This window comes from Prionailurus viverrinus, chromosome C1, assembly GCF_022837055.1.
Source record: "Prionailurus viverrinus isolate Anna chromosome C1, UM_Priviv_1.0, whole genome shotgun sequence".
Taxonomy (NCBI): Eukaryota; Metazoa; Chordata; class Mammalia; order Carnivora; family Felidae; genus Prionailurus; species Prionailurus viverrinus.
In genome coordinates, this window is record NC_062568.1 from 23432880 (window position 1) to 23446602 (window position 13723).

General features: G+C 37.2%; 1 protein-coding gene across 4 annotated transcripts in view; it reads right to left on the minus strand.

Moving 5' to 3' along the window:
* Positions 1-13723, minus strand: part of CCNYL1 (cyclin Y like 1) — a 39904-nt gene that overhangs the window by 16877 nt on the left and 9304 nt on the right. For 3 of the 4 annotated variants that reach the window (XR_007154761.1, XR_007154760.1, XM_047870859.1), the window contains exons 2-5: positions 10863-10937; positions 9154-9188; positions 3549-3649; positions 424-459 (exon numbers count right to left, since the gene is read on the minus strand). Coding sequence is in view for 2 of the 4 variants with exons in the window: in XM_047870859.1 (XP_047726815.1) it covers positions 424-459; positions 3549-3649; positions 9154-9188; positions 10863-10937 (247 nt within the window). In the remaining 2 variants the exon portion in view is untranslated. The remainder of the gene's footprint in view (positions 1-423; positions 460-3548; positions 3650-9153; positions 9189-10862; positions 10938-13723) is intronic. The other variant, XM_047870860.1, reaches the window with a different exon arrangement.

Genomic DNA, 13723 nt, shown 5'->3' on the forward strand with positions numbered 1-13723 from the left:
ACACTGGGCTTCCCAATCGGGGATGATTTTGTTCTCCAGGGGACATGTGGCCAGGTCTGAAGACACAATGCGGAGGGAGGGAGAGGGTGCTACTGGCATCTAGTGAGCTGAGGCCAGGGATACTGCTAAACATCCTATGATATGCAGGCCAATCCCCCCAAACAAAGAATTGTCTAGCTCAAAATTCCAATAGTGCCATAAAAACCATGTTTTAACATACAGTGGATTTAATTTTTTAATTCTCAAATTTAATTTCTAATACAGTAAATATAACCCACAGGAACAAATACTCTTTGGGTCTCAATATTGTAATAAAAGCACTCTATAAGTTTACTCTAATGATATCTATAGTTGTTACCTAACACTAAACTTGGTATCTAGCAAATTAGCTGGAATAACAAGACAGGTTTGAAAAGAGCTCACCTGTTCTTTATGTGGTAGTATATTGCTAAGGTCACACTGTGGAGGGAAAAAGAAAACTGTAACAATTGATTTTACCATGTTAGGCATGAAGACATTTTCTTAAGAGGGGTTGGGAGGGAGAGAGGATCTTCCCAGAGGCCTAGTGGCCCTGAAATCCTCTAATTCAGAGCAGTTTATATGGGCACTTTCCCCCCTTGTTTTAGTTCGTTGGCTTTGGCAAAAATAGGAGGACCAAACTGCTAGGTAATATGCTGTTAGAAGACAAGTTCTGGCTGATAATTACAAATTATAAATTTATTACATATTTTCCCTGTCATTTGTCCTTCTACCCACAGAATCTTTCCTCCTGTACAAGTTTTATCGTTTGTACACATGCTTAAATTTAAGCCATAAGGTAGTTTTTGTATTAAAAAAAAAAAAAAAAAAAAGGTTAGGCCCTGTATTTCAGTTGATTTAGTTCACTATCCACCAACCCACCCATTTTCCATTATTTCCCTAAGAGTAAATTAAAGTGTTCTGTACCAAATAAAATCATTTAAAATCACTTTTGCCTAATTAGAAAATTTAATGGTAAGTATAAGTACCCACAAAATCGATGATAGGTCTAGCTATCCCGAAATAAGCGGTATTAACAATGCAGCATCATACTACACAGTATAGTATTTAATGACAGGTATTTCCAAATTAGTTTGAATAAAATATTAACGAACAGATAGACAGAAGTCTCTCAGACACTCTTTAAATCACTAGTCCTAAGTTATTCAGATGTTTTGTATTAGGCAACAAAGGGGTTCTCCTGGTTAAGTTATATGCTTCCCTTTACCCTCAAAGTATCTAAAATGAAGCTCAAAACAATTGAGGGAAGGCAAATCTGAATTTTAACTAGGTCTGTTGGGTGAGCACTTGTAAAAAGGCCTATAACGTTATTAGCATTAAAGATGGATACTTCTATAGTGCTTCAAACAGTTTCAACTTCAATTTGATTTTAAGATCACAGAATTCAAAGTTCTATGATGAAAAGGACCACTAAACCTTACGTAGCATTTAATGAAACAACCCATTTTACCAATAAGGAACCAAGGCTTAAAACTGACTTGCCCAAAGCCCCACAGATGGTCAGAAGCAGTTCTCATTCTCCTACACTCTAACCAGGCAGTGGTTCCCCAAGCTTGCTGCACACTAGGATCACCTGAGGAGCTTTAAAAACTGCCTGGCTTCCACCTCAAGATGTTCTGATTTAATTGGCACTGGGTAGGACTTGGGCATCAGAAGGGTGTTTAAAGGTCCCTAGGTGATTGCAATGTGCAACAAAATCTGGGAATGAATGAATCATCCAGAATGCTTTTGTCCATATAATTATGCCCCCTATCCTTCCTCAGCCTATCAAAAGGGTTGTGAGAGTGTGGTGGGGGAGGGGAAAATGCATGTATTTGGAAACACAGATCTTGAAAAAAGCTGTGTGATTCTAATAGCCCCCCTCCCCACTGAGAACAATGCCCTACCCCAATGTAAATATTTTTCAAAATCATTCCTAAAAGCCACTTTGCCCTATTAATTTTCTCAGTAAACCTTTATTTCACCAATAATGAAGGCACTGAATCAATATTTTTTAAACTTAGAGCAAATTAAACTTAATATACTTCCACAAATTAGACTAAGTTGGGAGAAACAAGTATGAAACCTACTTGTCTGAGCAAGATTAATCTTTAAAACCACTTTTGAATTATATACTAAAACATTAGAATCTTTTGAACTCAAAAGCTGGGGACTCTAGCCAAAGTAAAGTGTTCTTTTACACGTGGGTTTAGTGTCTTGGCTGAATAAAAACATTCAGTGATCACTTGTTAGGTGCAAAAACTCAGGATTTTAGACTTTTGGGGCTCAGGTTTTGCTGAAACACAATTTAATCTCAACTACTGTTATTTATAAGGGAGAGAGGAAAGTTACATTTTTGTGATTGTGAACCTGCTGTCTGTAATTAAAGTAGAAGTTACTAATAATTTAAGTAGCTGAAAAAGCTTGGTACATTAGAAAACAAATAAGTTAAAAGCTAACTGTTTTGAAGACTGAAAAATAAAAGTAAAGATGAGAATATTAATATTTTGAAGTAGTGTTTCCATACTGTGTTCTGGAAAATCCACACTCCTGTCTCAAAGAGACATTAATAAATGTTCCTTGGCCAATCTCAAAGAAGTCAAGAAGCACTGCATCCTGTTTTATTTTTTCCTCTTAAATAAGCTTGAAAGGTTCATCTTTAGGGTGTTCCGAAAGTGCAACTCCAACTGTGGATTATGAAGTGCTCTCAGAAATTAAGGAATACTTGTCATCATCACAACGCTGTTCATGTTTGCTGAACTATAAACCTGACCAGCTATGTTTCCAAAACCATCTCTGTTCTCTGCTGTACTTTTTTTATATATGGACTGATACAGTGGGGCCTGGAGATATATTTCTGTATCCATACACACATATAAAATTAAAATTAAGTATATCTATTAAGTTAAAATTTCCAGTTGAGCAAATCTCATCCATAAAGCTTGAAGAATTTGTTCCTTAAGATAGGCTCGATATTTATTTTCCCCCTCTCTGAGAGATAGGAAGGAGAAGTTAATTTTCACACAGAAAAAGGGCAGGGTAAAAAAACGCACGATAGGGAAAATCTGACAAAAATTCAATTACGTTTAAATGTAGATACACTCTGGTGCCAGTAGGGGACAAAATGTTCCTTCTTTCAAGAGTAGCTTCCAAAGTAATACACGTTGTTTTAGACTTATGACTCATAAAGAAATACTTTTTCCTAGAAATACCCAATAAAAAGCACCTCTCCCTCTCCTCATCACGTTCAACAATGTCTTCACAACAGAAATGCACCAAGTAAGAGGTGCACTCTCTCTGGGATTTCTTATTTGCTAACTGGCTTTCCCTTCCACCAGGTACTCTAAGATTAAAGTGGAAATTGAATACTCAGATTTAGGTCCTTGAAAGCAATATAAAAGTGATACCAGTTTCTTAACCTGATCACTGAAAAGGACAATCAAGTGACTGAAATGACCAAGTATAGCTAGGATGCTGTTTTAGCATAAGGGGGTCTGTCACTCAGCCCTTGGCAACCTAGTTGTACTCACCATTTTATTGTGGTTCTAAGATTAGGCTGGCTGACTGTGCTGTCATCTAGAAATATTGTTGAGCATGAGCTATACTTTTTAGTAAGCTGCCCTGGAGATACCTGAAGGGGAAGGGAAATAGAAGAAAATGTCACAGTAAGTTAAACCTATAAAAGTGTGTTTTTTCCTCGGTTAAAATGTCAAACGATAAAGCATTACGTTTTTTCTTATACTTCATGAACTGCTTGAGTGTGCTATCATGTGCAGTGCTATGGGAAACCCAGTGGATACTCTAAATTCCCACATGAGGTTTAAGGAATGGGTTATGAACTACTGCCCTTGATAAATTACCTATTATCAAACCTGATAAGCACCTATTATAAATTCCCTTTATAACAAGGTAAAAAGTTTAGAATAAGACTTCAGTGTTTTTTTTTTCTTAAGCAATGAAAAGCAGCTGAGACTTCCATTTCTACTATTCATTTACTACAATAAACTGTAATGCCTTGTAGAATATTGATGCAAAAACATTTTATCGCAGTAAATGAAAGCCAACAACAAATGTGTCAGTTCAGGAGACAGTGTGATGAAACAAATGTCCTGGAGTCAGAGGCTGTTTGTACCAGGGCTGCTCTATCACTAATAAGCGAAGGGGCCATAGGTCCCTCTGGGCCTCAGTTTCCTTATCTGGAGGGTAAGAGTATTGCTTTAAGATTCCCTCACATCCAAAAACAGATAAAACAGCTTACGACAACTTAACTTTGACTTCACGTTTGAATAAGATTGCCATCGCATTACTCAGGTGAGAACCTCAGAATACTTTCCATTCATTTAAAATTTTTATTAATTCTATTCTATTCTATACGTGCCTGCCTCACTCATGCTGCTCTCTTTGCCTACAATGTCTTTTTCTTCCTCCATGTCTCAGCAAGCTTGATCTCATCTACCTCCAAGGAAGGATACCTTTGCCAGTAGCCACACCACAAAATTTCTCTTTCTGTACACTCACACAGCTCATCTGCCACTTGTTACATGCTACCAATTGCTTACAGGGTGTCCCCCTCCTTAGAAAGTAAGCTTCTCCAGGAAAAGGAGGACTCTTACTCCTCCCACCTCCAGCTGCTGAGCACAGAATCTGGGGCAAATCAGGAGTTCCATAAGTGTCTGACAAATTATTTAAAAATCAATTACAGTTGGAAGGTAAATCTTACTACAGATACAAATTTATCTGCGGAATATATCTGCAGTGGTGTCAGGAGAGGTGACAGTGAGCTTCCGGAGACCCTCTATGCAATAATAAATGATCTTTAAAACACTTTAGAAGTATCCATTTATCTGGGAAGAGCCGGGGTATACAGCAGCAGTCAAATACTGAAACAGCCTAAACTCTGGGAGGACAAATCTCTTCCTTAAAGTAAGGCCAATAACTGAGAAGTCAAAATGGCAGCATTCAATACCGCAAAATACCAACAATTTTAGTGCTTAGTTTGTTGGGTTTCATTTTTGTTTCTGTTTTTTTACTAATTCAGATGAGCCTTCCTTCCTCCTATTAATATAAAATAGGGTTTGCCATCCTGTCAGACTCTCCCACTGGCATCCTCCTCGAATACAAGACAGATGGGGCGGAGAAAAAATCTAGTTGATACTTTTTAAATTATAGAGCATTTAAAAACTGCCAGCAGCCAATAATCAGAAATATCCGCATGGCATATAAAAACGCCACTTCACTTATTAATAAAAAATTCCAGACATTATATTTTTGAAAAGTATCACTAACTTCTCCTTTAAGCCAGAAATGTTCAACTGTATCTAAAACTGTTATGTTCCTTAAGCTATTCAGCTAATATGTAATTTACTTTAAGAATCTCAAAAAATACAGCATGAAAATGAAAATTAATTCATTTAAATACTTTCATTCTAGGGGCGCCTGGGTGGCTCAGTCCCCTAAGTGACTTCGGCTCAGGTCATGACCTCGCAAGTTTGTGGGTTCAAGCCCCGCTGCAGGCTCTGTGCTGACAGCTCAGAGCCTGGAGCCTGCTTTGGATTCTGTGTCTCCCTCTCTCTCTGTCCCTCCCCCACTCATGCTCTGTCTCTGTCTCTAAAAAATAAATAAATGTTAAAAAAAAAAATTCTAAATGGGAAGAAAGTTCTGTTTTTAGGCCACTACTACTGGGTATAATATAGTGTATATTACATCATAAGAAAAGCCAATTCTGACCAAAAACCTACACTGGGGAGCTATAAAAAGAATAGGAAGAAAATGCACCAAAGTGTAGACTAGTTGGTAAAGCTTTGGGTTGGTTATATTTACTCCGACTTTCCTCCATTAAAAATTTTTTTTCTGGGACACCTGGGCGGCTCAGTCAGTTAAGCGTCTGACTTTGGCTCAGGTCATGATCTCATGGTATATGGGTTGGAGCTCCACATCGGGCTCTGTGCTGACAGCTCAGAGCCTGGAGCCTGGTTTGGATTTTGTGTCTGCCTCTCTCTCTGCTCCTCCCCTGCTGTGCTCTGTCTCTCAAAAATACATGTTTAAAACTTTTTTTTTCTATTATAAATGTATATTGGTTTGTCTCTAAAAATATTAGTATGAAACATTAAGAAATTTTAATTACATGTGGCCTTATAGCCATATTGGGCAGGGGAGGGAGTTAGTGAATCAGGAACTTACTGTCTACTGACTAGATCTAACCAAAGAAACATTGAATACTTCCCCATCAGTCCAGGCCTACTTTTCAGTATTCAGTAACATCTAATATTCAACTAGAGAGTGGCAGAATTAAGTCTCTGAGCAAAGCCTGGATATATTAGCTGTAATTATTTATTAGCTTAAAATTAGCTGAAATTTTAAGACAATTGTCTTCTATGGTTAAAGGCTTAACTGTTGGTGGCTTACAGCCTCAATAAACTATACTGACAAACACAGGGTTATAAAATGCAAATACTAAAAAAAAAAAACCAAAAAAAACAAAAAAACAAAACCAAAAAGCAAAAAACAGTACTGGCAGTGTAGTGTTCATAGATATTATTTCAGTGGTCACTAGAAGAGACAAAGGCAGGATTTATCTTCATTGAGCACTAACAGAATAGGTGGGCTTTTACAATCTTTACAACAAAAGGAGAGGTTATCTCATAGACTTAAGGTTCAATGGCAAAGACTAGAAAATAATCACAACTAGAAGTCTAGGAAGTCACAACCCAAAACTTACCATCAAAGGTCAAGTACCTGTTGAAATCCTGCCCCCACCCACTGACTTTTCCATTGTGCCTACGGCTGAAGTTCACTTTTGTGTCTCCCCTTTTTCACAGAACAAGTTTTGTCTTTCTTGCAATATAACTTAAAAATTCCCAGCACTTTACACATTAATAAAAACTACGCTTTATCTATGTTGTGCATTAATGGGGCAATATGACAAGGTGCATGGTTTGAATTGTTAACCACAGCCTTAGTAGAAAAGTATAATACGCAAATTACAGGGATAACCAAAAATACTGTCTGATTTAATATGATTAATTGTGTTAAATTAAAACAGATTCTAAGTTTGAGTTAAACATGGTAAACGATCACGTATCTATTTCTGCTCCCCCTCCTTTCAGAGGTTACACACAACACAGGATAAACAGCAGGTGATTTTTAACGTGTGAAAGATGACCTGACTAGACAAAGGAATGGCAGGTGACATGGAAGAACACAGAAAACACAACCAGGATGCTACAGGAACAGGAACAAGAAAGCCAGTTGTCTTAAGAAGCCATGGCAGGCTCAGAATTCAGAGGCTCAGCCCCAAATCTCCACAGTGAGGCCCATCAGTTAACAAGGACTTCCAATGAGATCTGAGATAGGCAGGGACCACTCACATTTAAGAGAAGCCTCCAACAAGAGACTGAAACAGGAAAAAGAAACTGATAGGAATGATAAAATTAAGAAGCAAATGAAACTTAAAAAACTCTTAAAGGCCCTCAGAAAGACAAGAAATTGCATTGGTGAAAGAATTAAAATGCGATAAATAAGCATAATAAGAATAATAATGCTATAAATAAAAATCATTTAAAGGTCATTTTTTGAGACCTTGATAAATTAAAAATAAGATAAAACTAAGTATTCAAGAGAAGGGTCAGAGCATAAAGTCAAGAAAATCTCTAGGAAGTAGAACAAAAAGACAAAATGAAAACAGAAGGGGAAAAGATTAGAGATCCATGCAGCAATACTGCTCTAAGAGGCCCAACATCTGAATAACAGAAAATACCAAAACAGAATAAATTAATTAATTAATTAATTAATTAATTAATTACTTTACTAGGAGGAGGGATGGTCTACAGACTTGCTGGCCCCAATAAAATGAAAAGGTCCATACCAAACCATATTATGAAATTTCAGAATCCCAAGGACAGGGAAGGTACTCAAAGGTTCCAGAGAAAGAAGGGATGAGGAAACAATGACTAAAATCAATAATGCACAATGTCAATAGACTTATGAGCAACACTGTAAATGAGAAGACAAAAGAGAAATGTCTGTAGAACTGCCAAAATTAGTTTCAACCTAGAATTCTATACTTTCTCAAACAGGAGTTTGAGACAGGCTAGATCTCTAAAAACTTCTGCCCATTCCTAGAAAAATGGACTCCAGTAAAACAAGGGCATTTAACAAGACAAAGGGAAACAAAGATTCTAGGACACAGGGGGACCCAAAACATGACAGTAGTTATGTGAGATCCCAGATGACTTCAAGGAGATATCCTAGGAAAACAGACACAGAGCTGGCCTAGCAAAAACCAGTCTACTCTACTGGAGTAGAATGACAAAAGGCTGTCTCCAAGAAAAAAAATGGAACAGACGTGTTTTAGTAAACGAAAAATATTTTTGATAGACATGTGACAAATGTTACAGCATTTGGGGGAAAAATAGCTGTTAGAAAATAGGCAAGTGAATATCGTCAGGAAATTAATTCCACACACACACAAAATGGGGTATGTGAAAGTAGGAAGGCCCGCCAGGGAGCTACTTACAGCATCTGGCTGTGTGAGATCATGTTGGCTAGGAAAATGGGGACTGGATTACCCTGGAGAAGTGCTGAAGTGCTCAGGTTTCAGAAATGTTTAAGAAAAAGGATGAAGTGTATACGGGAGAAGGCAGAGAACTACATGGCTCAGCAGTGAGTATCTGCACAGTCATAAGAAAACACTGGTGCTGATTTAATAAGAACCATGATACAGGCTGAGGCAACAGAGGGAGGGAGGTAAGGCCAAGGTGAGTGAGGGAGCTGAGCTTTCACCTGGCATGACAGCAAGTGGATAGAGAGCGCTACAAATTAACTTGGTATCTTTTTGTTACTTTGGTTAAAAAATAAGATTAAAAAATTAAAGCGAACAAACTGAAGGTAGAACTTTATATCACAATCATGTTTTTAAAATTTAAGTCAAATGTCAGGACCCTTAAAAAATGAGGATTACTAAGCCAAAGACTTCCCTGAATACATTTCATAATGAGGAAAATAGAAGAGATTTAGAAAACCTACAAAAAGAGGTCCACACTAACAATACTGGATCCATTACATTTTTTAGGAATAATGGCAGACACATTTTTAATTCAAACTATTAATTTTTTAACTTTTCAACTGTTTACTTACATGGTTTAAATGGTTGCTCTTCCTCTTTTCTCGCACTAAGAATAAAAAAGATTAACTGATCAATTCTGATACAAATGCCATAGAAAAGTAAAAGTAGCTGCTAATTATCTGATGGATTACCAACATACAAAAGGAGATCAAATTCCATTTTTAAAATATAATTTCCAACAAAATTCATAATTTAAATCACCTAGCAAGATGAATCCTATAGTAAAATCTAAAGACTTAGTTTTACTTTTTGACTCGACAGATATTCCCTGTTAGGTACAAATGAAAGGCTCCCCACGTACAAAAGAAAAGGACAAAGCAAACCACACCAGGTAAAAATTTAGCTAATAAAAATGTTTATCTGTTCTATATCTGAACCACTACACAGTAGTATTTTCTAATTCTCTCTATATAGCTTACTTTAGTTACCAGGATCTGCCAGCTCTAAGAACCAGTCTCTGGCCAGGCACTGATCTGTAGATGCATCAGTATCCTGGAAGCATCCTGAAGCACTTATTGGTAATCTACTAATACACCTTACTAAAAAATAAATGGGTCATTACACAACTGGAAAGTAATCTACCTTAAATTTATATTTTAATGAGTATGTTAACCTAACTGGACATATCTACAGCACACAAAATCACTTTGCTCTAACAAAGGACAGCAGTAGAATAAAAGGGTCCAATGAGGGTCTCGGGCCACACTTTGTTTCCCACACTGTCTCCTTTAATGTGGCGTGACATCAGAGGTACGCACTCCTTATGACTTAGGCGAGAGAGACAGGAGACAGCTTTTAACTGTCTCCACACTGTCTGTATCAGGTGGGCAATCCATGTTTCTGGATGAACCTGAGAAATACAGCAATGCTAACCAGAAGTGATCTGCTTGCGATAGGCTAAGTACACACACTATGAACATGCAGGTTAAAACACTCCATTATTTATTGTGCTGCATCACTTCAAATATTATGGAACCCTCACTTCTTTTATCTCTGTCATAATCAACTGAAAAACTTGGTCACATATGGCTTTTTAGTTCAAATAAATGAGGATTTAACATAACATTAAGGAAAATAAGCAGGAAAGCAGGAGTGCTAAAAAATCTCCAGTTCAGACTCTCATTCTAAATCAAGGGCACAGGCAATGTATACTAGTTTCACTTGTGGAAGCGAACCTTCTAGGAAACCCCACAGGCTATGTTTGTTCCTACAAATCCTGCCACATCACTGCGTTAGGATGAGGAAGTTTTGAATAGCTCAAAAGTTCTGAATGGCATAAATGTGGATGTGAGATAGGCTTGTTTGGTTGAGCACTGTGTAAAATGGGGCCAGAATCACAGAGTTAATCCCCATAAATTGATGATTTTTTAAATTTGTTAAATGAAAACCAAACTGTGGCCTAAATCCTATCACTCATCTCTAAAATGTGTGCTCTTTGGAACAGGGGAAAAAGACAAAGTGGTATGAGTTAGACCACATCTAAATCATGTGGTCAACCGACTGTGTTGATAAAGAGGTGGCAAATGTGTGAACAGTCCACGTGTTCTGCCAACTAAATCAGTGACAACGAAAGTATATCATCACATATTAAAATAAGTGAATACATGAAAAAGTGAAACACTTAAACCAACGTATGAGTTCTTCTAGGTTCCTTCAATAATACACAAAACAAAGACGGTTTTCAATCTTTTTTTCAGAAGAAAAAAAAATACTGTCTTACCATCCGTTTGAGATTTGCTCAGGAAAATTGTGCTTGCCCTTGGATGGTCAGAAGGGTTTGATTCCAAAGCTAAGTCTGTATAGGAAGAAAAGGTATGATGGTTTGAGTAGAAAAAGACAGGATTTTAAAAATAGCTACACATCAATTTGAATCACTTAGCAGTCTTGGGAAGAGTTTTTAGTAATGACAAAAAGCCAATTTTAGTAACAGGAACAATATAAAAAATATACCAGGACACTGCAAAATTGTAGAATCTCTCCACACATGTGGAATAAAACCAGGCTATGTCTTAGACTCATTCTAACTTGCACCTAAATAACCTATGCAACTTTTAGATGAAATATATGCCTTCCCCCTCCTACTTACTAAAAATCCCATTACCATCCTTTAAGCTGACATTAACAGCATATTCTAGAAACAGTCCCAAGAAGCAAGTTATGCTGTGGCTAATTACTGTCAGATACCAACTCAATATATCAAATGTGCCAAAACCAAACAAGTTGCTTTTGGCAAGCTTGTGTTCTTTAGATAATCAAATGGCTAATTCTAACTCCATTCAACAAATGAACTCACTGAATTAGCTGTGGTTTATGTAGGGAGCTATACACAGGTAGAATTAAGAGGACTGTATGTATACAAGGTTCAATGTTCTCATCTTTAGGTACACTTCCATAATAGCAAGTGGTTTTTAACTTTTGCCCTTGATTTCTAAAGCCAAACTCTTGCTTCTTCTGTCCATGCTGCATGATTCATTTGGGGCTTCAATAAGAGTACTTTCTGGAGCAGATCATGAGGCTACTTGTAAAAAATTTTTCCCATGCCTATGTAAAAGGTATGTCTGTCTATAGTCCATCCTGCACCAAGGTGGGAAAAAGTCTCTCTATTCATGCAAGAATACAAAAACAGGTCCTTGAATTTTCATAGAACAAGGTTTGCCACCATATGGGAAACAAAGTTGTCATATAAAAAACAAAACAAAAAACCTCTGGTGTGTCTAAGATTCCAAATAAAATGATCCCTGCATTTCCTCAAGATGTTTAGTGACAGTCTGGTAAGCAAAGCAATTTGAGCAAGAAATAGGAAATGCACAAATAGGTTTTGTCTGGTTCCATATAATCTTTGCTCTTTTTAAGCTCTGAAATATATTTTTGGGTTATTTCATTGTGTTTGACAAGACAGCTTGATATTTCTATCAAATAAATGACTTTCCTATTGCAACAACCTTTGTAAGAACCACTCAAAATTCTCTTAAAAAGGAAAAAAAAAAACCCACAAAACTTTATGACACTCAGCAATGTCCATCTCAAAGCATTTAGTCAATCTTGTAAGAAACTGGACCAAGATCCTGACAGAGTATGGTTAAGAAACCACATGATAATTGTTCTGTTTTTAAAAGGGGTGTTGGCAGTCCAATCAAAAAAAAATTTTTTTTTTTGAGCATATGACTTTGTCTCAGATCATGATCTCGCGTTGGTGGGTTTGAGCTCCGCATCGGGCTCTGTGCTGACAGCTTGGAGCCTGGAGCCTGCTTCAGTATCTGTGTCTCCCCCTCTCTCTGCCCCTGCCCTGCTCATGCTCTGTCTCCTTCCATCTCTCAAAAAATAAAGTAAAACATTAAAATTTTTTTTTCTTTAAACACTATCTGTGGCTATTAGAGAATCAAAATGTCCAATGATATATTAAAAACTAATCATTCTTACGGTGAATCCTGTCTAATTCAGCATTTCATAAAATTTATCTACCTAGAATCCTTTTTTCCTCCAAGTAATATAGTTAGAATCTTGCACAAACATCATTTGGGACTTCCTGGTTTAACAGGAATCTGAACCATCCATTTTAATGGTGCTGCCAGCACTAGAAATTTACATAGCTAAACATAGCTTTGTTCTTCATGGAAATTCCTTCACTGAATTTGAAGTTTGTTAAAACTGCTTTTGGAGAAACAATTCAACATTTTTATGTAAAAGACCCATAAAAATTAAACTTTTTTCACATATTTGAAAAATGAGACAGTGTCAGCTATTGGGAAAATAAATGAATTCAGCTGTGCTCAAAGCGACAAAGACTCTCACAGCTGCCTCTAACCTAAAGCTTCCAAAAGAGTTCATGACCAACTTCCTACCAAAAAGAAAGCAAATATACTGCATTTGAATCCAAAAAATAAACAGAAATGTTTGCAGAAGTAAACATACTATGTATCAGTGCCTATGGCACCACAGAAGTTTAATTAAATCTTTTCAATGGGGGGGCACCTGAGTGGCTCAGTCAATTAAGTATCCGACTTCGGCTCAGGTCATGATCTCACGGTTTGTGGGTTTGAGCCCCACATCAGGCTCCATGTGGACAGCTCAGAACCTGGAGCCTGCTTTGATTCTGCATCTCCCTCTCTCTCTACACTTCCTCTGCTCTCGCCCACTCTCTCTCTCTCTCAAAAATAAATAAACATTTTTAAAAATTAGGAAAAAAAATTAGGGGTGCCTGGGTGGCTCAGCTGGTTAAGCATCCAACTCTTGGTTTTGGCTCAGGTCATGAGTTCAAGCCCCACATCGGGCTCCGTGCTGACAGTGCAGAGTCTGCTTGGGGTTCTATCTCTCCCCGTCTCTCTGCCCTTCCCTCGTGCTCTCTCTCTCTCAAAAGTAAATAAACTCAAAAAAAAATTTTTTTAAGTTAAAAAAAATTAAATCCAGGAAAAAGAAGTACCAGAATCAAAGGAGAAGAAGCAGGCTACACATGTACATACACCCCAAACCAAGATGTTCTACTACCGATCTAAGTACAAAAATCAAGAGCTGGGATAAAAGAAATGGCAACGTGCAGGAACAAAGCAAAATTAGCCCAAGCGACAAGAAGGAAACTGGCAC